General features: G+C 41.3%; 1 protein-coding gene and 2 long non-coding RNA genes across 3 annotated transcripts; 1 reads left to right on the top strand and 2 right to left on the bottom strand.

The window, feature by feature from the left end:
* Positions 1-3,635: 3,635 nt before the first annotated feature.
* On the top strand, positions 3,636-5,897 carry LOC144992012 (uncharacterized). Its single transcript, XR_013655716.1, has 3 exons — positions 3,636-3,916; positions 4,638-4,818; positions 4,900-5,897. It is a non-coding gene; the product is annotated as an uncharacterized LOC144992012 (long non-coding RNA).
* A 3,707-nt stretch (positions 5,898-9,604) lies between these two features.
* Positions 9,605-11,664, bottom strand: LOC111946256 (mast cell protease 1A-like). Its single transcript, XM_004067830.4, has 5 exons — positions 10,888-11,664; positions 10,675-10,819; positions 10,445-10,577; positions 10,015-10,269; positions 9,605-9,940 (listed from the first exon to the last, which is right to left on the bottom strand). Exons 1-5 carry the CDS (start codon positions 10,943-10,945, stop codon positions 9,773-9,775), a joined length of 759 nt encoding a protein of 252 aa, XP_004067878.1. The 5' UTR covers positions 10,946-11,664; the 3' UTR covers positions 9,605-9,772.
* A 2,363-nt stretch (positions 11,665-14,027) lies between these two features.
* On the bottom strand, positions 14,028-25,706 carry LOC111947349 (uncharacterized). Its single transcript, XR_013655715.1, has 3 exons — positions 24,569-25,706; positions 14,447-14,645; positions 14,028-14,366 (listed from the first exon to the last, which is right to left on the bottom strand). It is a non-coding gene; the product is annotated as an uncharacterized LOC111947349 (long non-coding RNA).
* Between the last annotated feature and the right edge of the window lie 340 nt (positions 25,707-26,046).

The following is a 26,046-nucleotide window of genomic DNA, read 5'->3' as shown; positions in this document are numbered from 1 at the left end:
ACAACAAAAGCACGTATAACTTAAAGTTAATGGCAAAGGGGTGCCTGGAAATCATAATGAAGAAATTTTGAGATTGAAGAGAAATCATAGGGTCTGATAGTATATAAAATGGCTGAACCTCATGCATTTAGAGGCGGATAACAATAAGTCTCAAAAGAAAATACTCTTAGAAGAGTGTCATATGCGTAAAAGCAGGGCAGACTGAGGATTGGTTTGCGACAAAAAGTTTTTACTCTTGAAACTGACGCTAAAGAGCATCAGGGAAAAATTCTACAGCCAGACAGGAATTTAGCTCGTAATATAAGTTATTTAAACACTAAATCATGTTAAATGATGGCACATTACTATTTATTATTGCACTCTTGAAATAAGCTTTATAATAATCTCCACGGCTGAATTCTCTCAGGACCACATGAGCCGTTGATGGACCATTAGAGCTGAATGTTTGGATTAGCGACCAAACATTTTCTGGAGGTCGGACATTAATAAAATAACTTGTCATACATTTTTCTCTCCCCCAAAAGAGGGTGGAGCCACAAAACAAGTGGAGGGAGACCGAAGACCTGAAACAAACATCGTTATAACAAAACCACGCTAAGCGCAGAGAATTAGAGACCAGAAAAGCAAAACAGAAAAATCCAGAACAACGTTAACACGGGGGCCCAGGAAGGAACTACCCAGAACGAGAAAACAAGATGAACGGACGACAGTGGAAAAGGAATCACAGCAAAATACGGGTGGCCCAGAAGCGACCGATTCATATCTTACCTCCAAAGATGGGATAAAGTACGTCCCGCACAAACGCGGGAGATCACAGAGAAGGCATGCATCACAAACCAGAGATTCATGCAGAAATAAATCCAGACGGGCAGAGAACCATACGCCTACCTTAAATAAAGCAGAAACCGAAATCCAAAAATGAGTTGCAACCATCGAGTCGCAAAAGACTGGTGATGAGGAAAATAGAACAGAGAAACATTTAAAAAAATGCAAAACAAAGGGGGCCCAATAGAATTACACTAAGTCCAGCACAGGGCTTCTGAGAATTAAAGTCAAAAACATGACATACACAACAGCCGAAGGAAACTGACACATAACACTTCAAAACCCACCTAAGCCAGAAGACGCCACCGGGAGGAATGGAGAGGCAGAACAGAGGGAGCATCAGCAAAATAAGCCTCCCCCAGCCATGCACTGCGTCCGTTGGAATAAATCATAGAGATGGCAAGGTCAGCCAAAGAGCAAAACAAAAACTGGATGGATCACGAGGAAGAAGATGCTGATGACCCCCCTTCCCACACACACACACACACAAAATGGAGGAACCGAGGCGCCGACAGTTCTCACACAATCGCGTCAAACCTAAAAACGTGTGAGAGGCCACCTTAGGGCTGACTCAACTTTTTTTTTGTTTTTAACTATTTATTTATTTATGTTTTTATCTCACTGTGACAGAACAGCAGAAGTGGCCGTGCTAAAGTGACCAGTCTGGGTCTTGGTTGTTTGGAGTCAACAGTTTTGTTTTGTTTTATTTATTTATTTACCTACTTATGTATTTTCACAGTCCAACGTGTTCTCAATAACAACTCCCCATACTGAGCAAACACCTCTGCTTATATAGCCTTGCCCCAATTGGTTCAAACCATTACCGAAGGGATGCTGGGTTAACAGCTGAACACCCATTTCAAAATGGTTTCAGCTGAACATTCAAAATGGCTGGCAAGCATCTTAACAAACATTTGTCCAAACATGCCCTGGTGAGGTAGCAGGGGAGCAGAAAAACAGGTAAAATTGAGCGGACACAAGGCAAGGCAAGGCAAGTTTTTTGTATAGCACAATGCGTACACAAAGTAATTCAAGGTGCTTCACAAAACAGAAAAATGCATTAAAATCACAATACATCATAGAAATAATCAACGTAAAATTTACTTTAAAAGAAAAGAAAAAATTTGAAAATTAATTTTAAAATAAAGGAAGGAAAGGAAAGAAAAGTGCAGATAGGACCTTTCAGTCATATACACGGCTAAACAGAAATGTTTTAAGTATAGATTTGAACCTTAACACAGAAGAGGCCTGTCTTACGACTTCAGGGAGGCTGTTCCAGATTTTAGCTGCAGAATATTGAAACGCTGATTCCCCTTGTTTAGTTCTGACTCTGGGAATCAACAGGAGGCCGGCCCCTGAGGTCCTCAAAGTACGAGATGGTTCATATGGCACTAACATGTCAGAGATGTACTTTGGTGCTCGGCCATGGAGAGACTTGTACGCAAGCAAAGCTGCTTTGAATTCTATTCTTTGAGGTACAGGGAGCCAGTGCAGAGACCTGAGCACAGGACTAATGTGATCATACTTCCTGGTTCTGGTCAGGACTCGAGCAGCAGCATTCTGGATGTACTGAAGCTGTTTAACAGCTCGTTTGGAGAGGCCGGTGAGCAGGCCGTTACAGTAGTCTAACCTACTGGAGACAAATGCATGAATAAGTATCTCCAGGTCTGGCTTTGACATTATGTTTTTGATTTTGGTAATGTTTTTCAGATGGTAAAATGCCACTGATGTTACTGACTTGATATGGCTGTTAACAAATGCCACTTTGCTACACTCACAGAAGAGACAAGTCCATAAACTGACCAATCCAAATGCAGGTTAAACTAGTAAATGTGCTCAGCTTCAACAGAAAAGAAACAAAACAAAGAGCCACCACAACAAAGCCAGCACCGAATGAAGGCCCACACAGCGGAAACCAGACCAGGTGTTAAATTAAATTAAATTAATTTTATTTATATAGCACCTTTCATGACAAGAAGACAGCTCAAGGTGCTGTACATAAAAACAAAAACAAATGCAATAAAATACAATAAAATACAATAAAATACATTCAATTAGCCCCGTGCAATAAAATACACAGACAAACACCAGTGGATAATAAATAAGTGATTAAAATAAAGAGAAACCAGAATTAAGAGAAACCAGAATTAAGAGAAACCAGAATAAATAGAATCCAGAAAGCGCCGTCCGCCCTGTCCTCCTCTCGGCAGGGGTGTCAGTATAGACCCAAACACCCCAGCCGAGGGTGAGAAAACACTCGAAAACAGTCTAATTTGAAATAAAAAGAATATGTGGTAAAATATAAATCTTGATTAAGCAAATATAATAATAAAATGATGTGCAAAAACATCATAAAACGTAAAAAAGAATGAAGAATAAATATATATGTGATAAAATATCAGAAAATATAAGAATAGAAAATAGTAGATTAAACAAGTAAAATGATAAAAATGATGTAGTAAAACATCATAAAACATAAAAAGGCATAAAATCTAATTAAAATCTAATTTAAAAAGGTGTGTCTTTAGTTTCTTTTTAAAAACCTCCACAGTTGATGAAGCCCTCACATCTTCAGGCAGACTATTCCACAGACGAGGCCTGTAGTTTCTAAACGAGGCCTCGCCGTGGTTTTTTGTCCTGGTGTTGAAGAAATGCAGTGCTGCAGTAAAGAAGGATGAACAACTGACACACCTGGACTTAAATAGGATGCTGCACAGGTGAGTTGATTAACTGACCCGCCCTAGGGGAGTGGCCTAAGTAAGGCCTGCCTGAGTTTCCTGCCCGAAATGCTCCCAAGGTCGCTCACTTTGGCTGTGTCCGAATTACCGCCCTAACCCCTATATAGTGCACTATATAGTGCGGTCGCCATTTTGTAGTGCTGTCCGAATCTACAGTTCAAAAATCATGTGCACTAGAAATTTCCCAGAATTCTCTACGAAAAACCAGTGTGGATCGATGCTCACTCGATCGGCGAATATTGCCCAGAGTGCACTGCGTTCATACCAGAATGCATTGCGTGTGACCCACAATACACTGCGTTTGAATTATTCAAAGATGGCGGACGGTTGCGCTAGAAAGAGGACTTAAAAATGTAAGTATATTTAAAAGTATCTTGTATATGTTGTAAAATATATTTATAAATACGTAAGATGATGTGTTTAATATGTTATATTCCTCAATCGACTATCTACATTGTTTTGAAGCTCATCAATTTCGGTAATGCTAAAGCTAACGCTAGCGCGAATTAGCATTGAAGGCTAAAAACAAACGCTGTTGATAGTACATCAAAAAGCAGTGAGTTCTAACCGTAGTCATAAGTTATTAACACATTTTTTAAATGTGTTTATATATGTAGGGACAGACGAGGATAAGGAAAATCTGATCCATATGTGGATGGAGACAGATAGCCTGTTTGTTATCAGGCAAGCTGGTGCCGGATGGGAGTAAGAGACACTTGATCAGATTTGTATTTATTTATCATTAAACTGTAATCGTTGTCATGTTGGGGTAAAGGTTGTTGTTGAAAGAGGAGAGGAGGAGAGAGCAAGAAGGGACAGAGTGACAGGAGAGTCTGTTAAGCTTACCTGAGTTTAAAATATTACTCACAAAATGTAACGTCGTCGTTGTTTTTGCAATTTGTTTAATAAATGCATGAACAAAAATGAATTATTTACATGTATTATTTAAATCTGAGCCATTTTTAACAATCTCAAAAGGATTTTCATATAAATATCAAATGTACATATTTACAATTTCGTTTTATATGTTAACATTTATTTTTATACATCTTAACAATAATCCTGGTCTTCTAGAGTCATGTGTGTCACAGTTGGAGCTAAAAGGAAAGCAGAAATCTGTCCTCGCAGACGGACGCCACTTTACCCGTCCTACTGGTTCCTGCTGTGGCTCAACATCTGTGGCTCCAAGCAGTCCCCTTCTCTGATGCACATATTGTGCAGAACTGAACTGCAGGCAATGATTTTCATTGCAGAGGTTGGTTTTACTTCCAGTGCCCCCAGAAATATTGCTCTCCTCCTCATCTTTATAATGCCAAATCCTCTTTCTCCACCACAGAGCATGCCTTGGCGTGGTGCTGGTTGTAACGGGCCTGAACCGCATTCCTCATGGGTTCCCTGTAGGGTGTCAGCAGTGTGATGGGATGAGCAATGCAGGGATACCCACCATCACCCAAAAGGATCCTTCAGTTGGGTAATGTTTGATTTACATAAATTGGGCTTTTACATAGAACCTGTGAACTGTGGACTGATCCTTGATTCCCAACAAAAATATCTATAAATTTTGCATCAGAGTCACATACAGCCTGCAGTTGAATGGAATAAAAAAGCTTCCTGTTAAAATAACAAGCTGCATTTTCTTTTAGGGCCTTTATTCTTCAGTGGCAGCCATCAATCTTCCCCACGACCTTTTGGAAGGTGGAAGACCAAGCAAGCTGCTATAAAACCAGAGGTGACTAATGGCAGTTCATTCCCACTGGATGCTGGGTGACCCTGCTCATCAGCTGGAGGATGCGGTCTGCCGTCCTGTGGACAACGTCGCTCACAGTGGACCGTGGCATGTCAAAGGCCCTGGCTACCACGCTGTATGATGTGCCACATGCCAGCCAGAAAAGAAACACCAGGACCTCACTCTCCTGTGCCCCCCCCCCAGAGTGTGAGGAACCCGAAGCTGCTCCACCAGATGCTCAATGGTCCTGCGGGTCAACCGATCTGCAGGTCTGCCGGTCTGGTTTTGTGTCGGACTGAGCGTCAGCGTGAAGGGCCACGACAGACACCTTTATGTTGGCAAAGCAGTAGAGACGTGGAAGACCCTGTAAAATAGAAAAATAATTATTTCATTGAGAAAATTAAATCTGATTTTTTTTGAATGTTTCATTTTATTCTGATGTCTTACATTTTAGTTTATGACGTATTTATAAATGCTGGAAAATCTCGTGTTTTTTTTGGCTGGGTTTTTGGATTTTTATATAAATATTTAAAAATTAAAGTATTTTTGTTTAAAACAAGTGATATGGTTTGACTCTGAATAAAAAATACTAAACTTTGATCTCAAAAGTGTTTCATGTAGTTAGACTATACAGTTCATAGTCCAGTGTTAAAAGAGAATGTTAAACTCTTACCCAGCAGACTGTGTAACCTTGAGCACAATTAGTAACAAATGCTTAAATTGAACTAATAAAAAAACTTTAAAATTAACTCACAGATTGTTCATGTCTGGTCAGGGGCATCCAGAGGAAATCTTCTGAGACGTCTGTTCCTCCTCCGTGCTGTCCTGTGATGCTGCACATCTGCTCGTTTTTGGTTTGATCTCACGAAAAACGGTTGAATTATTGCCAGGAACACGGACAGATTCATATATAAAGCTATTTTCAGTAAGGTAGAAAAGAAAACTACAGAAAAAAAATGCCTCCTCGCAAGAGCCCGTAAATCGTACAGCGGCACAAAAATAAATATTGCCATGGAGTAATAACATGGGGGTTTATTTATCAACAAATACATAAAATCACCACCAATGTGTTTGTAATTTTATTATTTATAAATCAGCCACATTTTCCATGATCAGAACACAGCAGATTCATAAATAGTCTTCATAAAATGTTCATATTTATTATATTTTTACTTTGATAAATGGTTGTCATTCTCCGCGTTAAATAGAAGTAGTTCCCCTCCAGACCAAGTGGTGGCGGTAATGCGCCACTTTGTTTTCGTGCCAAGCGCCATTTGAAAACACCCGAAAGAGAAAACTAGTGAGCACGGGTGTCCGAATTGCTTTGAAAATTCAGAGAACTATATAGAGAACTATATAGTGCCGCACTATATAGGGTTTTAGTAGTTAGGGGTTAGGGCGGTAATTCGGACACAGCCTTTTACTACTACCAAATCTAGTCTCCATTTGGGGACACAGCCTGCCACAAAGTACTCCTGGGTTACACTTGTAGACTTCTGAGGTCAAAGGTCAAGCAAATTCTCCAAATATCTTGTGATCCTTGTTCTGTTTGTAGAGTGCACATTTTGTATTACCTGTGGGCTGCACGGTGGCGCAGCGGTTAGCGCTCTTGCCTCACAGCAAGAAGGCCCCCGGTTCAAGTCCCAGCTGGGGGACATGAAAAACACAACATCAATGGGAACCTTTCTGTGTGGAGTTTGCACGTTTTCCACATGCATGTGTGGGTTCTCTCCTCCCACCGTCCAAAAACATGCTTCATAGGAGCATGTTCATAGGAGCATCATAGGAGCATGTACAAAACTCTAAATTGTCCATAGGTGTGAGAGGGAATGAATGTGTGATTGTGGACATTCTACCCTGCGACAGACTGGCGACCTGTCCAGTGTGCCCCCTGCTTTCGCCCACAAGTGGCCGGGATAGGATCCGGCATCCCCGTGACCCAGAAAGGGACTAAACGGAATAGAAAAATGAGTATTACCTTTACTTTGTTCAAAGAATAGAAAGTAAGACACAAACAAATAGGAAGATGTCAAAGTCGTGAATCAAACTACAGGAGTGAAATGGATGAAGGTCACCTGCTGCGGTGATGCAAACAAAAAAGAACATGAACTTCTTCAGGATGATAAAAGAGCCAGAGGTCAAAGGGAGACGCCACGTTAAGGAGTTCTCCACTAAGCGACATATGAAGGGTCGTCTCATCTTTAAGCTGCCAGCTAACTTTGCTCAGGTGACCTGATGACATCAATGCTCCCATCTGCATTCATGGGCCTATTGTCCTACTACAGAAAAGATTGTAGATTCAGTATCTTTATTCAGCATTTTTGACCAAATATGATCCATATTTAAATTTGAAAAAACTCTTCCAAAAAACAAACAAAGGGAATTTATGACATCTTTGTTGTAGTTGGATAATTGGTCATGATTAGTCAGTACAGAAAGTTTGGTGACAAGAGGTTTGTGTCTTCAGAACTATTGAGAACCTTTATAATGAATCATATGTCTTAACATTTTAAAAAAAATACAATAAAGATGGAATTTTCCAATAATGTGGCATGAATCTGCTGACGAGTCTTCATTACCAGCTCATATAAATGTAGATGTTTTCCCCGAGCTTGCACCTGTTGACGATCACTTGGCAGCTGTCTTGCTGCTGTCTGCATTTACAGCTGGAAGAGACCAATTTTAATTAAAAAGCAAAAAAAAACTTTTATTTGTTCATTTTTTAAAATACATTTGTTCACTCTGTATTAATACAAAATGATTGAGATACTTGCCATCACATTTGAACGTTTTCTAGAAGTTATCGAGACATGAAGTAAACACAGGCAAATGGGAATTTATCATTTCTGATTTTGTTTGTCAGACTTTGCGGCAAAAGATTTTTACATTTTTTAATTTAAAAATTAATTTAATTTATTTCTAGTCTGTTTTTTCCATCTGAAAAACATTGCAAAGCTCCGCCCCTCACTCACCCAGTCTGATGCAGAAAAACTAATCCATGCTTTTATCTCCTCGAGACTAGATTACTGCAATGCTCTCCTTGTTGGGATTCCTAGCAGGAGCCTGGAAAAGCTCCAGCACATCCAAAACTGCGCTGCTAGGGTCCTGACAAGGAGACGCAAATTTGACCACATCACTCCTGTCCTTCAGTCACTTCACTGGTTACCCATTCGTTCCAGAATTCAATACAAACTCTGTCTCCTCACCTACCAATGTGTCCATGGAACTGCCCCTGCCTACCTCAGTGAGCTCCTTTTCCCGCAAGCCACTTCACGACTCCTCTGTTCCAATTTCACACACTGCCTTCATCAGCCAAGGACCAGGCTAACCACTATGGGAGACAGAGCCTTTCAGGCTGCTGCCCCTCGACTCTGGAACAATCTTCCACAATCCCTCAGAGCCCCACAAAGCCTTGGCACATTCAAAAAAGGCTTAAAAACTTTCCTTTTTAATAATGCTTTTTAGTACTTTCATTGTTGTTTTATTTTTGTCTTACCTTGTTCTTATTGTAAATCATTTTTATTTCTGCCTCCATTGTAGCGCTTTGAGATTTTATCTAAAATGTAAAGCGCATTCTAAATAAAATTTATTATTATTATTATTATTATACACACAGATGCAGATCAGCGCAAGTTCTCACATTCTATTTTATTCTATTATCAAATCTACAAGCTCGTCCATTTAGACACATTTTTACATTCATATTACAGTAGACGAAAGCAACAAAACTATCACAGTAAGCAGTTTTTTTCTGGGGGTTGATGCTCAGCCTCAGACTTTAACCCGTTTTTCAGGAGTCTGACGAGTTTATCTGACGATCAGAGAAGTCTGGCGAGCGCACACACACTGGCTATATTTTAGAAATTTCCCCTTACAGTAAGTTATCTTCCTCCAGAGTTTTGTTTTACGTATTTAAAATGTCACTGTGAAGACCTCCTCCCTGAGTGTGAGGAAACACAGAGCAGGTTGTGTATCTTCTTGTAGGTTCTGGAGGGGTCACAGTGAAAGGGACTGACTTTGTCAACAGTTTTATTGACATGAGGCTCTTTTACAAATGTGTTCCCGAGAATTTTTCTGAATATTTCCAGAAAGGCCAAAGAGACACTTGTGGGACGTCATGAAGATCGAGTCCTGATCCGCGTTTGGAGAACAGGGAAGTTCCAGTGAGAGAAAGAAAGGAAACCTTTATAGCAGCCGTGGTTCCATTGCACCCCAGACGACAGTGGTTCTGAATCCGGTTAGGGTTTGGAAAAAAACGGTTTTGTTTTCTGCAGGAAGTTTTTTATTCTTAAACAATTAAAAAAGAAAAGTCAGGTTTTGTGCATCTTCGTTTTTAATCTTTTTAAATGTGGACTCCATGTCTACAACTGTTAAAAATCATTAGTACATCAAACAGCTGATACTTGGAATGACTTACAAACAGTAAAATCATTTTTTTACTATTTTATTGGCTAAAATTATCAAAAATCTTTGGAAAAAACTTTCACAGGGGGCACGAGTTTACTATGGTGATGTATTTGATCCAGTCAACATATTCTCTGATGTCCGTGTAGACGTTGGGCACATCAGGGTATGTGCAGTTGTTGTTTTTGTTAAAAGAGACAATGCCCACAGCTTTGCCGTTGCACACCAGAGGACCACCAGAATCCCCCTGTAAAGAGCAGACATCATTAAACACTCAATTAATCTGTCAAATTTACAAACTGTTTTACTGAGAAAACCGACCTGACAGAATCCTTTGTCTGTATACTTTCCACCTGCACAGATCACATTGGGGGGAAGGCGGCCCCAACTCTGCTGACAGTCATTGTGATCTATGATGGACACATTCACCACCCTCAGGTCATCCGCAAGACCGCCAGTGCTCACCGTCTTCCCCCATCCAGCCACAGAGCACTCCTGATTTACACTCAAGTTCGTGTTCTTTTTTGCCAGTGGAATTGTTTTAATGTTCTGTCCCATGGGAGCTTTGTTGGCCAACTGCAACACAGACATTTTCGGTTTTAACTCCTCAGACGGTGAAAAGCGTTCAGTGATAATTCAATTGGAAGAATCCATAGCACAGGTGGGGCCAGCTAGCAGAAATAAGAAAAGCTCAAAACCATAAGCATGTTATTAACAGCAGAACCTCTGGATTACCTAAATGTATACTTACTTTAAGGAGCATTATGTCGGAACCATTTCCAACATCACTGTAATTTTTGTACTTGCATTGGTTGCTTATTTCAATTTTCTTGGCATTGCTGTTCTTCCAGTTGTGTCCTCCCAGAATGACGTGCTTCAAACCACTGAAGGATTAGGAATTGGACAGTTATTTATAGTTTTATAAGTCAGAAACTGACTGACAGGCCTTGATGAGATTATTTGTGAAGTCTATTTTCTCACATGTCACAGTGAGCAGCAGTGACCACAAAGTCCTCGCTGATGAGGAAGCCTCCACACACGTGACCATTTTTGTTCTGGACGGACACCATGAACTGCATGGAACCTTCTGGAGCAAGATCCCCCTTGATGATGACACTTCCTTGAACTGTACAATGAAATCAGGTTGCTGTTTATCCATTTGTTGGAGAATTACAAATAAATTCATTTTCCTACCATGTGATGCAGCACAAATCAGAGCATGGAAAAGCAGAAACTGTCCCAGAACCTTCATGGTGTCAGGAAATCACACTTAAGCTTCAGAGAGTCTCTGCCTGACAGATATTTATACATGTGCCGCCCGCTGCTATGATCAGATCATCATTTATCTGATCTCCACGTCAGACCACATCCTTTATGCTGAATGATTGAGTGTTTGCAGCTTGTTTCATTTTTCATCATGTGATGAATATCTTTAGTATCAACAGAAAACAGTCTGTAGTTGATGAATAAACTTTTTGTATTTTGTCGCCTTTTATCGAAAATGAAGCCGTTTTGATCTGTGAAAGCCTCCGAGTAAGTAACTTTAGACCGTCACATGTGGACTGCTGTCATGGTTTCCAAATAAATAGATAAATTGAATAGATAACAGGACAGGATGCACTCTGTTATTTCACTGCCTTCCTCTAAATTTCAGTAGAACATATCATGTTGGTGGAACATAGACCGTTTCTCCAGAACATCTTTGACCTACGGTGGCCCTGAAGTGCAAACCATTCAACTCGATACAAAAACATTTTTAAGATCACAACAACAATTTAAAAAGCAGTATTACATTTTAGAAAACAAAACAAAATTTCAGAAACCCAAACTTAAAAAACAAAAATGAAAAAAAAAAAAAATTCAGAAAACAAAATGAATTTCCAGAAAACAAAATGAAATATTAAAAAATGAAAACATTTCAGAAAACAAAATGAAAAATTGAAAAATGAAAAACATTTCAGAAGACAGAATTAATTTCCAGAAAACAAAATTTTCAAAAATGAAAAACATTTCCAAACCGGAAGAGGCAGGTACTATGGGCCAACGCTGTGGATGATGAGGTTTGTCAATCATTTGAACTGAAAAGTATTTTAAATGAAGCAATGCCGGATTTTATTGTCCAAACAACAATGTGCCATAATAATCCATGTAATTCCCATTTAAATTTTAAATCAAAAATGCAACAAACTGTTAATGAACTTTTAAATTATTTTTTTACATTTCGCCTGACCCACGAATCAACCGGAAGTAGTTTGTGTGCACTTTTACGATGAACGCCGTGCGCTAATGTCTATAGCTGTGAGGCTCATGCTGTCATTTATCGTCATTATCCAGGTAAGAATCAATTCTGTGATCTTTTCTTTTGTCAGTCACATGTCTCTAAGGATGTTAATTTGAGGATGTTAAATGAAAGTGCTGCTTTCAAAAGATAATTGTTTATGGATATGAACTGTCTTCACATGAGCCGTTACTGTTTTCGGTGACAACATGAGAGAAAAAGCTCCGAGCCTGATTCTGTGATTTATACAGTAATTATATGGCATCAGTCTTGCTAAAATGTACTTTAAGATTGAAATCAGTAAACAAGTTATTATGGGAAATAATATTAAACTAAGTGCATTGTATATTTTTGAACCATGCATGAACTGACACTTAAAAATGAACTTTTAAAGTTTATAAAATACTTAATTGAATTAACATGTGATATTTCTGCAGGTGAAGTTTAGAAATGTTTCTTTGTCAATGAAAAAACTGAATGTTGATGTGAGGATTGTAATAATGGATATGAAAATAAACAAATTTGTTTCATAGCAATGCAGTATATTTATTGAAAACTTAACATGAATACGTTATTCAGTAACAGAAACAAAGAAACACTTGTGGATTTTCCTTTATGGGCTTCTTCATGCAGTCAATCAAATGTTACGTTTATATTCAGCATTTACTCAGCGTACCTGTCAGTCACATCTATTAGAGGAAAAAATGCATCTGGGAAAAGTCTGTTTGTGCTTAACAACTATATCAAAAAGAGTCATGTCAGGGAAGTTTTGTCCACATTGCTGCTCAGCATCACATCCAGAGGAAGATGCACAGGTAAGGGACGCCAGTTCCTGCTCGTACATGCTTGCAGCTTCCTTCCTCTGCACTGGACTCCAGCTCCACTGAAATCCCTGACAGAAATAAATTAATAAATAAAAATCCCTGACAGAAAAAAATCAGCTGCCGTTCATCTTTCATTCAGGAAAAAGTTGAGTTCATCAAAATGAGGAGAAAATGGGTTCTACCAGAAATTCATTAGGGAGGGTTCAAAACACCAAACTCTGAATAAAATACATTATTTCAGTCTTATAAAAATACATTCTAAAACACTTTGGTATTCCTCCTCTGCCTGAAAGACTAAATTGTTTTTTTTAAAGAATTTTTATAGACTACAGACTTTGCCACCGTTAGTTACACACCTGGACGTGGTGTCTGATGATGTGCACATCCAGTCATTTACTGTCATGTTTCTGTGCACTGACACACTCTAAAGTCACAGATCTTAATAGTGTGAATAAGAAGCATTCATAAATGTTATTCTGAGACACAAACTGCTGCAGTTTACCTGACAGCTTTGCTTATTTATGCAGCTGGTACACCTGTCTGAGAATCCTGCCCACGTGACCCCCCCTCTCCAGCTGATGAGGTAACCTGTCATTAACGTATGACTGAAGGATCTTGGATCTGTCTGTAAACACCCACCTAGAAATCACGTTTAATGCTGCATTAATTAGATCAAACAAATGTGCCTCCATACCTTATCTGCGGATGGCGGGACTGCATTTCCTAAAGTGCACCGTCTTTGAGTCTTTAACACCCGTTTCTTCGCAGCTGCTGCTTCAGACAGAATCCTCTCACGACATTTCGAAACATTTGTAAACCTGGTTGGTGTTGATATTTCTGTGTGCGTTCTGTCATCACATCCGCTAAATATTCAAAGATTAACATTTAAGTTAACGTTTTATCCTTTCGTCCTTCCCTTTCATTGTTTACCTGTAGAACAAACGTCATCCACACAAACTACTTCTGGGTGACCGTTCTGCTTCAGACGAAATATTTAAAAAAATAATTTAAACCTTCATTATCCGTTGGCTGCATTTTTGATTTAATATGTAAATGTGAATTACATGGATTAATATGGTACATTGTTGTTTGGACGATAAAATCTGGCATCGCTTCATTTAAAATACTTTTCAGTTCAAATCATTGACAAACATCATCATCCAATCAGCGTTGGATGGTCAGAACACGAGACGGACCCAGATGCTGAAACCCGGAAAGAGGAAACAGGTGAGTGGTTGGTAAGTAAGAATATTTATTTTACTGATCCAGGCAAGACTGTGGGTAAACGTGGCTGTAGATCTTGGCAGAGAAACTTGGCGCTGAGTGCGGCTGGCGCTCGAGGTGAGGAGCATGGCTGTGCTTCTCAAGGTGAGACTGGAGTTCAGGATAAGTGGCGTGGCTGTGGTTCTAATGAGAGGCGAGGCTGGAGTTCTTGATGAATTTCATGGCTGGAGCTCTTGAGGAGCACAGAGGCTGTGGCTCTTGAAGGTGAAAGGTGTCAGCGTGAGAGGAATGATGCTGCTGCTCGAGGTGGTATTAGACTCAGGTGACTCTCGTGGCATGAGGTAAACCTGAGGCACAGAAGACAAGACAAGATTAGCGAGGCACGAGACAAGGGGAGCCAGACGTGGATCTCAGTAAGACTAGGCACCATCTGGGTTAACAAACTGGTGAAGAATGCTGGAGCTGGGTCTCCTTATGAAGCAGGTGTCTTGATGATGTGAGTAGTCACAGCTGTGAGTCAGGAGCAGAGCAGAGCTGGGAGGAGGAGGACAGAGGCACCATGACACACCCCTGGCATCCCTCTCTCTTCTTTCCTTCTTTTCTTTTCTGTCCGGTCCAACAAAAGACTGTTACAGAAATAAGTAAGATGAATAAAGTTTAGCATAAATTACATTAGGGGTTTATTTAAATATACACCTAGTGTGTCAAAAAATTCATAACCCCTATTGCAGGGGTCGGCAATCCAAAATGTTGAAAGAGCCAAATTGGACGAAAAAACAAAAAATCAGAATCAGAAATACTTTATTGATCCCACACGTGGGAAATTTGTTTGTCACCATAGCAACTGACAGCAGAGGGAAAAAAGACTAAGAATAATATAAAAAAACAAGAACAAAGAAAATGTAGCATAAATGCAAACAATAAGGTAGTGTAATTTAAAAAGCTATTTACAAATCGGTGGTGCAGTGGTTAGCGCTCTTGCCTCACAGCAAGAAGGCCTCCAGTTCAAGTCCCGGCTGGGGGACATGAAAACTACTTCAACGGGGGACCTTTCTGTGTGGAGTTTGCATGTTCTCCCCGTGTATGCGTGGGTTCTCTCCGGGGTCTCCGGCTTCCTCCCACTGTCCAAAAACATGCTTCATAGGTTAATTGATCACTCTAAATTGTTCATAGGTTTGAGAGTGAATGGGTGTGTGTTTGTGGACATTCTACCCTGCGACAGACTGGTGACCTGTCGAGTGCGGCCACAAGTGGCTGGGATAGGCTCCGGCAGCCCCGTGACCCCGAAAGGGAAAAATGGTTAGGAAAATGAATGAAAGAATATTTACAGAACAGTGCAGGTAAAAAGATGTGCAAAAGAAATGTGCAAAATAGAAAAAACTAAATAAATAGATAATAAAAAATGTGCAAAGGTTATCTTTTGCATTGTGAGTTATTGTACAGGGTTATTGCATTGGGTATGAAGGATTTCTGGTACCGGGCAGTTTTGGAGCGGAGCTGTATGAGCCTCCTAGAGAAGGAGCTCCACTGTTTGTCCAGAACAGGGTGGAGAGGATGCTCTGGGTTGTTGAAGATTGAAAGGAGTCTGTTCAGTGACCTCCTCTCCATCACTGTTTCAAAGGTTTCCTGTTAGCAGCCAATGAAAGAACCCGCATTCCTGATCAGCTTATTCAGTCTGTTGGCGTCACTGACTGCAATACTGCTTCCCCAGCAGACCACAGATGAGAACAAGGTGCTGGCCACCACAGACTGGTAGAAGATCCCCAGCATCTTGCTGCACACATTGAAAGACCTCAGCTTCCTTAGGAAGTAGAGTCTGCTGCAGGCCTTCTTGTACACAGCAGTGCTGTGGCTCCTCCAGCTCAGTCTGCTGTCGATAGTCACACCCAGGTATTTGTACTCCTCCACCACTTCCACATCCTTGCCCAGGACCCAGGATGCAGAGGGGCTGTAAGACTGTCCCTTTCCTCCGGAAGTCGATCACCATCTCCCTGGTCTTGTCCACGTTGAGCAGCAGGTGATTCTCTCTAGCCCACTCCACAAATCCGGCCACCAGCCTCCTGTACTCTTCCTCCCGTCCACCGCTTATACACCCCACAACCACAGAGTCTTCAGAGAATTTCTGTAGGTGACATGATCCTGAGTTGTGCTGAAAATCTGAGTTGTACAAGGTGAACAGAAATGGAGAGAGCACAGTGCCCTGTGGGGCTCCCACACCACGCAGCACCACGTCAGACAGGACGCCGCCCAGTCGGACAAACTGTGGCCTGTCTGTCAGGTAATCAGTGATCCAGGAGACGGTGGACGCACCAGCACCCATCAGCCGCAGCTTATCACCCAGTAAAGAAGGCTGGTTGATGTTAAAGGCACTGGAGAAGTCATAGAAGGTGATTCTCACCATGCCTCCACCACCATCAAGGTGTGAGTGAATGAGCTGCAGCAGATGGATGACAGCATCATCCACCCCCAGGCGTGGCCGGTAGGCACACTGCAGGGGGTCCAGAGAAGAGCTCTCCAACAATCTCACCTGAGCCAACACCAGCCTCTCCAGCACCTTCATCACGTGAGAAGTGAGGGCAACTGGACGGAAATCCCTGGGGTGAGATGAAAAAAACTATGTCTGGAGACGCAAAATGTTAAAAGCCTTATTTAAGCCTTATAATGAAGGCAACACATGCAATATGTATCTATATTAGCTATATTAGCCTACTATCAGAATGACTAAGTTGCTACAAATACATAATGAGCATTAACAATTAAATGTTTATTTGCCCTGCAGTGCATTCTGCGGAGAACGACGCGTCAGGTGACTGCTCTGTTGTGCTAGTTTGACATGATTCATATCAATGGGGCGACAGTGGCTCAGGTGGTTGAGCGTGTCGTCCAATGATCGAAGGGTGGGCGGTTCGATTCCCCGCTCCCACCAGCCAAATGCCGTTGTGTCCTTGGGCAAGACACCTCACCCTCCTTGCCTCCAGTGTGGCTCCACTGGTGTGTGAATGTGCATGTATGATCCCGGTGATGGTCAGAGTGGCCATAGGGGCGAAAAGGCAGCCACGCCTCTGTCAGTCTGCCCCAGGGCAGCTGTGGCTACAACCATAGCTTATCAAGTGTGAGTGAATAATGGCCACAATGTAAGCACTTTGAGCGTCTGGAAAAGCACAGATAAATGTAATCCATTATTATTATCAATGAGATATGTTTCATTGCTTTGATAAATTAAAGAAATGTAATAAAGAAATCCAATTTTTGATGCATTTTTTATTTTGAGGATTCGAACAAAAAAGCAATAAAATGGAACGTGCGTGACATGCCCCTTCTCTGGGAACTCACAGAGTGCAATAAAACGCAGCCTGTGTTTATAAAAAAGAAAACAGCAACCTTTTGAAAAGGTAATGTATAAAAAATCTAATTAATACAGTTAAGTTTGATTTCTGTGCAAAGGCCAAGCAGGTCAGTGCAAGGGTAAAACACAGCAGCATCCTCTTCTTTCGCTGTACATCTCTGCAAAGACAGTCAGCTTGCGCTCGAATGACAGAACACCTTCAAGCATTTGCGGCACCTGGAGACTTTCATTCAGCTCGTTTAGGTGGCTTGTCACAGTCATATCCACCAAAAAGTGCAGCTTTTCGAGCCACTCAGTTTCTTCCAGTTGCGGGTAGTTCAGGTCTTTGCTTTTCAGGAATGTTTTCACGTGTTCGCAACAGACGGCAAAGTGACGCAAAATGTCATCCCAGGACAGTCATCGGACTTTGTTGTGTAGTAGATTGGAATATTCGCTTTCAACTTCATCAAGCAATGCACGGAACTGACGGTGGTTCGATTTACATCAGCCACCTGCCTAGCGGTCCGCTAAAAATAAAAAAAAATAAAAAGCCCTGCTGGTAGAAACGTGTGTCGCAGCCTATGACGCAAATCTTCGTTGACAGAGTAGTGGTGGTCATGTCTATTTTAGGTCTGTTAGCAGCAGGGGATTGTGGGATGCGGTCTCCAGATCTAATTAGGGCTCAGCATGAGTGTTTCTGTTTGCCCAGGTTTCTTTTCATATGGCGGTTTTGTTTTTCCACCTTGATTTATTCTGCATGTTATGTTGTTTCTTTATGTTGTACCATGAGTGTGGGAGGGGGAGAGGTTGATGAGCCCTGTGCAATGTTCAATGTAGTGTGTGTTCAAAAGTAATGCCCTTGGTATGCTGGAAGGAAGACTGAGCTCTCAGCTTCTCTTTCTGACTCCTCCTCTCTGAAACTGTTCAGAGTCTTACGGTGTATGGGTCACGGACAGTTCTCCAGCGTAGCTAGTTGATTGACAGCTCAACTTATCAACAGCTTGGCTTCCTAATTTTTCGCTGCAAGTGACGTACCTGCTGGGCTTTATATTTATTCTACACATTCTTACAGCATTGGAAAATGTAAAGAATGTTTGTGCCTTGTTTTTCCTCCTACAGAAACCATATTAAAACAAAAAATATATTTCTTTTCCACATCTTTTTACATTTTCAAACAGTTTTGAATATGCTCCAGGGAGCCACTAGGGCTCCTGAGTCGCGGGGTGCCGACCCTTGCCCTATTGTAACAGTAAAATATGTCCAACACAAGAGGCTGTTGGACAAGACAAGTTGAAAAAAAAAAAGATCCATTTTATTTAAACAGCTGATGAACCAGAGATTTCTTCAGGCCCTCAATGCTTAAAGTAGGCATTATCTGCCCACATGTTAATTGCATCCAGAATGTTGTTCTGTAACTCAGTCAAATACATTTCAGCTTTTTTTCTTTGGACTTAACTGGTGTATCTGGAGTACAGTCAGGCAGCAGACCTTAGCTAGTGTAGTCGTGCTCAGAGCTAACAGCAGCTGAAGCAGATACCGCAGTTCAGTTGGACAGACAGCTGCGTTCTCAGTGTCTAAAGCAGGGGTGCCTAAACCTTTTTGCTCAAAGGGCCAAAATCTAAATGTGATCCTGATCTATGGACCAAATACAATACGTTTTTTGCACGTCATTAAGTAAAAGCAGAAAACAAAGAATATGGTTTACTGTGTTTATTTTTGATTCTGTATTTATCAAGATAACACACAAAAATAAACATTCTTGTTTCAAACCTTCCATATAACAGCAAGGCCTCACTAGAATTCTTTTACTGAAAAACAAGAACAAGTTAAAACAAACTTTTTTCCCAAGGAAAACTTTAAACTGCGATCCTTAATGATAGACATGGAGCTGGTCTATTGATTTTATCAGTGACTGAATGTTGGGCTGCAGCTTACTCACTAATAGTGTTAATATGTCTTGCAAGTGTGAGTCTGTGAGGGTCCCGCTGAGTTTGATCTTGTTCAGGTTCATGAGACTAAATGCTTGCTCACAAATGTAGGAGCTGCCAAACAGAGATAGCATTACTTGTGTATTTTTTCTCATCTGTGGGTATCTTTGTACTGACACGTGGATAAAAGTCCCACAGGGGTAGTGATGCAAATGTTCTTCTTAGCTCTGTGTCACATCGAAACTCAACTACATCTGCAAATTCTCTGGAACTGAGTCGGGGCTCACGCTAAAGGGCTGAGAAAAAAGCTCCATGTCATCTGCTTTCTTCTTAAAGTCCACAAAGCGCAAATCAAACTCCTTGTTTAAGTTGCTGAGAAGTTCTCCAAATTCTGACAACCTATCCATCTCCACATTCATTTCTCTCAGGCTTGGGAAGTGTGTCAAGTTTCTTAAAGAGAAAAAGTCAAATAAGAATGTGTACATTATTATCATTAGCACTACCATGAGGCACATAAACTAGAGGACACAAAAGACAAAAAAGAGAGCAAAGAAAGCGGACCCACAAAGACAAACAATGATTTCTGTCAAACAGGTGTGAGCACTGCGGACAGCGACACATCACAGCGACGTACACACATGGAGCAGCACGTGTAAAAGATCGGACAGAGTAGACTGCGGTGAAGTTAGTTTTAGGTTGGATATTCGACAGACATTCAGCGCGGATCTCAAGTGAGGTCTTTCAGGGACCGTCAACAAATTAACAAGTGCATGAGATGGAGAAGATTTTATATCAAACCCCAGGACTAAATGCTTTGAAAAGTTAAAGTTAAAATTAATACAAAAAATGTACTCATGTTGTGTTTAAATAATCTTATTTATTTTTTTAATGTTTTAATTGGAAAAGTTTTGCCATCATAGATGCTCAATATTTGATAAGAAAAATGTTTTGAAGTAAAGATTCTGTTTTGTTTTGTTTTTGGAATAGCTTGCAAACCGTGTGACCTTATGATTGCAAATACTGTATATAAGAAATTGTGGCTCCAACATACACCATACACAGATTTTATTAAAAAAATTATATGAAATTTTATACAAAAACTCCTGCAATATGCAAATTAATTCTGTTCAGTTTTTTCAATAGCTCCCAAACCACGTGACCCAAAAACATGAAACCTATGCCAAATTGTTGTTCTGACATACCTACATCAGACACACCAATTGGTTTAGCAATTCTAGATGATACAAATCTTATATGAATTTTTGTATTAATATTCCAGATGTACGCATATGATATCTAATCGTTTTTTCAATAGCTCCCAAAGCGCGTGACCCAAACAGATGAAGCATATGCCGAATTATGGTATTGACATACCAACTTCAGACACACTACTTTAATCTGCAATAATACATGATATAAATTTACATTAATTTTTATATTAAAATTTAAGCAGTTCGCATTTGAAAACTGTTCATTTTTTTCAATAGCTCCCAAAAAATATCACCCAAACAGATGAAACCTATTCCAAATTGTTTTACTGACTTCTCAACATCAGACACACCACTTTGTTTCGTAATCTTACATAATACAAGATTGAATTTTATATTTATATCAAAATTCCAGAGGTTTGCATATGAAATTTGGTCATTTTTTGCCATAGCTCCTTGACCGCAGGACCCAAAGATATGAAACCTATGCCGAATTGTGGTACTGACCTCCCAACATGGGACACACCACTTTGTTTTGTAATCAAATATTTTAAATATTTTATATGAATTTTTATATCAAAATTCCAGAGGTTTGCATATGAAATTTGGTCATTTTTTTCAATAGCTCCCGAACCGCCTGATTTGGGTCTTTGGGTCACATGGTTTAGGAGCTATTGAAAATATGAAAATTCACATACAATTTTTGTGTGTATGGTGTATGTGGCCAAAATACAAGTCATATTTGCAATCATAAGGTCACATGGTTTGGAAGATATTAACCCTTGTGCTATCTTAGGCACTTTAACATTGGGAGTTGGGTCATCTAGACCCACTAGACCCGGCGTCACCAACCTTTTTGAGACTGAGAGCTATTTCATGGGTACTAAGTGGTGTGAAGGGCGCCACAGGACCTGTTTACTAAAAACCTCCTAGCCCCCCCCCCCCCCCCCCCCCCCCCAACCACCACCACTACCACACACAAACACAATTTGAGGACATACTTTTGTATGCCCTATTTTTATTTGCCCATTTTACACAAAAAAGAATGCATGAATTTTCTAGACCCGTATTACAAGGGGTCAAACTCAGTTGCAGAGGGGGCCTAAATCCAAAACACATTTTAGGTTGTGGGCCTAACAAGATAAACATTTATTGAACACACTAAAGCTAAACTTGTAAACCTTTATAACTTTAAATTAACTTTAACTTTTTAAACATCTATCTATCTATACAGTAAACCCTTGTTTTTCGCGGGGGTTACGTTCCAAAAAGAACCCGAGATAGGCAAAATCCGTGAAGTAGAAACCTTTACTTTTTTAACAATTATTTTACAATTAAATACTCTATTATACGTTGAAAAGAAAGAACAAACCATTTTACAGGCTCAAGCATTTGTTTCACAAATAAAAGTACCTTAGAATCGTTTTTTTCAACAAATAACTTCTGTACTGTACTGACAATAATTTGAATAATTGATGTGAACAGAAGACTTCAAATCGCGGAGATTAGCCCCGCCCACTTCGACCCGAAGAATTGGATTAAACGGGAGAAAATTTAAAATGATTATGAAAAAAAATACAAAGTACAGTGGGACAAACAGTAACTTAGGTGTATTTCACTGCTCTTGACTGAGCCGCTGCACCCTGACTCCGCTCTGCAGTGTTTTCTTCTTTTGAAGCCCGTGCTGCAGCTGTGTTTGTTCAGGAGAAGAACACAGTGAAAGGCAGTTGATGTCGCTCTTTTTTCTATGGGTTTTAGAGAAACTCGACATTGCAGGATAATTTGCACGTACGTGTTGTAAATTTGGCAAACTGTATTACGTACGTGTACATGTTAAACTGCAATGTTATTGACGCACAGGTAGAGAAGAAGCAGAGTGACTTTTTAGCCAATCAGAATGCAGAACACGATGCACGATGCAAATCCGTGAAGGAGCGAAACCAAGAAAAGTAAACCGCGTTATAGCGAGGGATCACTGTATATCAAGGCTGTGTCCCACCAAGGTGGGGTAGCCTAGACAGGGCACACAATTTTTAACTCTCTCCTTCTCTTCCCCAAACCCTCCTCCTTCAGTGTGTGTGTGCGTGTGTGGGTGTGTGTGTGTGTGTGTGTGTGTGTGTGTGTGTGTGTGTGTGTGTGTGTGACTGGTCTAAGGCCTGGTTTAAGCCACACCACACTGCACCAGGGCCAGCTGCACACTCCTGTGTGGGCACCTCCACAGCAGTGCCTTAGCCAAGGCTGGTTTCCCCTTGCCGCTTTATCCCAAGACCAGACCTCTACCACATCCATCCATTCATTCATACACAAACTCTCTCCACCCATCCCTGTCCTGAGCAGCCTCTCTCCCCTGCACCACAGTCATCCCTCTTGCATTCAGCGCTCTCCTTACACCCTCCATCCATCCCATTCGCGGTCTTCCTCTCATTCTCACTCCATTCACATCAGATTCGTATACTTTTTTTTTACCAATCGCTCCCTTTCCATTCTTTCAACATGGCCAAACCATCCCAGTGCCTTTTGCTCTGCTCTATATGCCAATTCTCGCATCACACCAGTTCTCTCTCGGATAACTTCATTTCTCACACAATCCATACGCGTCACACCACACACTCCTCAAACATCTCATCTCAACTACATTCAGCTTCCTCTTTTCCGCCACTTTCAGACTCCATGTTTCAGCCCCATGTAACGCTGCAGGCACCACCACACCCTCATACAATTTCCTTTTTGCATCCTTTCCCAGTGACCTACATTCAAACACTCTCTTCATTCCCCCCCATATCTTTCGTACTTCGTTCATTCTAAACTCTACCTCTCCCCCTATTCCACCATCCACACAGACACACGACCCCAAATACTGAAAACACTCTACCTCTTCCAACAACTCCCCATTTATTGCCACATTCAATCTACGTTCACCCTTTAACCTCGTACACCTCATCACCTTACTCTTTTCCACATTCACTCTCAACTTCCTTCTGTCGCACACCCTTCCAAACTCCTCAACCAGACGTGCCAAGCCCTCTTCTGAGTCAGCCACTAGTGCAGTATCATCTGCAAACAGCAGCTGATTCACACTCCATTCACTGCCGTCAGTATTCACCATGCTCACACCCGTACCTAACAAACTTTCATTCACCTCTTTTACCACACCATCCATATACACGTTAAACAACCACTTAGACATCACACATCCCTGACGCAGACCAACCCTCACAGGAAACCACTCACTCATGGTACTTCCCACTCTCACACACGCTCTACTGTTTCAATAAAAACTCTTCACACCTTCCAACAATCTACCATCAATACCATACATACTCAACACAACCCACAACACCTCTCTATCAATCCTATCATATGCCTTCTCTAAATCCATGAATGCCCAAAACACCTCCCTTCCCTTAGCCAAAAACCTTTCTCACACTTGTCTCACAACAAACAACTGATCCACACACCCTCTACCTCTACTTCTCCTGAAACCACACTGCTCTTCACCAATCATACACTCAGTCCCCTCCACTACCCTATTAATCGGCACTCTCCCATACACTTTGCCAACAGCACTCAACAGATTAATACCCCTAAAACTACCACATTCATACTTATCACCCTTACCCTTGTACAGGGGAACCACACAGGCACTCATCCAATCAAGCGGCACCTGCCCGCTTGCAAAACACACATTCAACAATCTCACTAACCACTCAATCACGATCACTCCACCACACTTCAGGCATTCCACAGCACACCCATCCACACCTGCAGTCTTTTCTACTTTCAACTTTCCCACAGCTTGCTCAACTTCCTCTCCTGTAATCAACGTTTCATTCAACTCTCCCAATACATTCAGTCTACTTTCCCTTCCATCCATCCCAATCACAGCATCCCGATCTTCCTCCACATTCAGCAGCCTCTCAAAATATTCCGCCCACCTTTGTCTTACTGTGTTCCCCTCATTCAACATCCTTCCATCCTCTGTTTTTACTTTCTCCTCCCTCCCCGACACTCCCTTTCGTACCCTTTTCACCTCCTTCCGAAACATTTTCTTGTTCTCTCGAAAATTATAAGTCAACTGTCTGCCCCACCTTTCGTCCGCAGCCGCTCTTGCCTCTCGCACAGCTCTCTTAGCATCCCTTTTCTTCTCCTTATAAGACTCATATGACTCCCTATCCTTTCTCTGCAGCCGTACTTCATACGCACATCTCTTCTCAGCTACAGCCAACCTTAAATCCTCGCACCACCATTCACTTCCCTTTCTTACACCACCCCCAACACGTCTCACACCACACACTTCCTCTGCACATCCAACCACTGCACTCTTGAACTGTTGCCATTCTTCCTCCACTCCAACAACCATTTGCTCCTTCACCATATTCCAATTGCCACCTAATTCCTTCTGATACTCACACATTTTCTCTCTGTTCTTCAAAACACTCACTCTCAGAACTTCTCTTGCCTCCTCACTCTTTCTCGATCTCACCCATGGCATACCCACACGCAACGTTCCTTCCACCAAATAGTGATCAGACATACCTCCACTCTCTCCCCTCCTCACACTTACATCCAGCAATCTACTACATGCAACCTTTGAAACCACCACATAATCCATCAGTGCTTTATCAATCACTCTTCCACCCCTCTGCCTCACCCACGTATACTTATGGATCTCTTTCTTTCTGAACCATGTATTCCCAATCACCATCTCTCTTTCAGTGCACATTCCTATCAGTCTCTCACCATTATCATTCTTTCCAGGAACACCATGCCCGCCAACAACACCCTCAAATTTCTCATCACCCACTCTAGCATTCAGATCTCCCATCAGTACTACATTCACATTTGCTCCAAATCCTTGCAAGCACTCATCCAAGTCGTTCCAGAAGGTCACTCTCTCCTCTTCATTCCTCTCACTGCCAGGACCATATGCACTCACGAACACCCAAAACTCCTTCAGAAATTTCACTTTCACACACATCAGTCTTGGTGAAACCTCCTTCCATTCAACCACACATCGTCTCACCTCACAGCTCACCAGTAAAGCCACGCCTTCTCTTGCTCTCCCGCTCTCTACACCAGACATTCTCCCACTCACACTTCCAAACACACACTCACCCTTCCCTCTCATCTTTGTCTCACTCAGTGCTAACACGTTCATTCCCCTCCTTCCAAACATCCTTCCAATCAGATCTCTTTTGCTTCCATCCGTACTACACCCCCGCATATTCAACGACCCAATCTTCATAGACATGACCCAATCTTAAGGGTTTAGGGAGGTAATCTCCCCTTCCCAACTCTGCCCTGGCCGTAGTTAGGAATGTAGTTACAGGGGAGAGGATTCCCAGTCCTCTCGCTCCATCCCTTTTAGTCGCCTTTTACGACACGCAGGGAATACGTTGGTAGTATTCTTTTTCGACCCCTAACCACAGGAGAGAAAGAAAAATCTGCGCCACTATCAGTTTACTATTATCAATTATATCACAGAGTTTGTATTAGCTTGAAACCTGCGAATTGCCATCCCTGCAGCTGTACGCTCCTGTCATTGGGACAGAGCCGCATGTGTTAA

The sequence above is a fragment of the Oryzias latipes genome, chromosome 4, assembly GCF_053564925.1.
Source record: "Oryzias latipes strain Hd-rR chromosome 4, Olatipes_Hd-rR_3.1".
Taxonomy (NCBI): domain Eukaryota; kingdom Metazoa; phylum Chordata; class Actinopteri; order Beloniformes; family Adrianichthyidae; genus Oryzias; species Oryzias latipes.
Note: the sequence above shows the minus strand (reverse complement) of the source record. Positions and strands in the feature narration are given on the sequence as shown.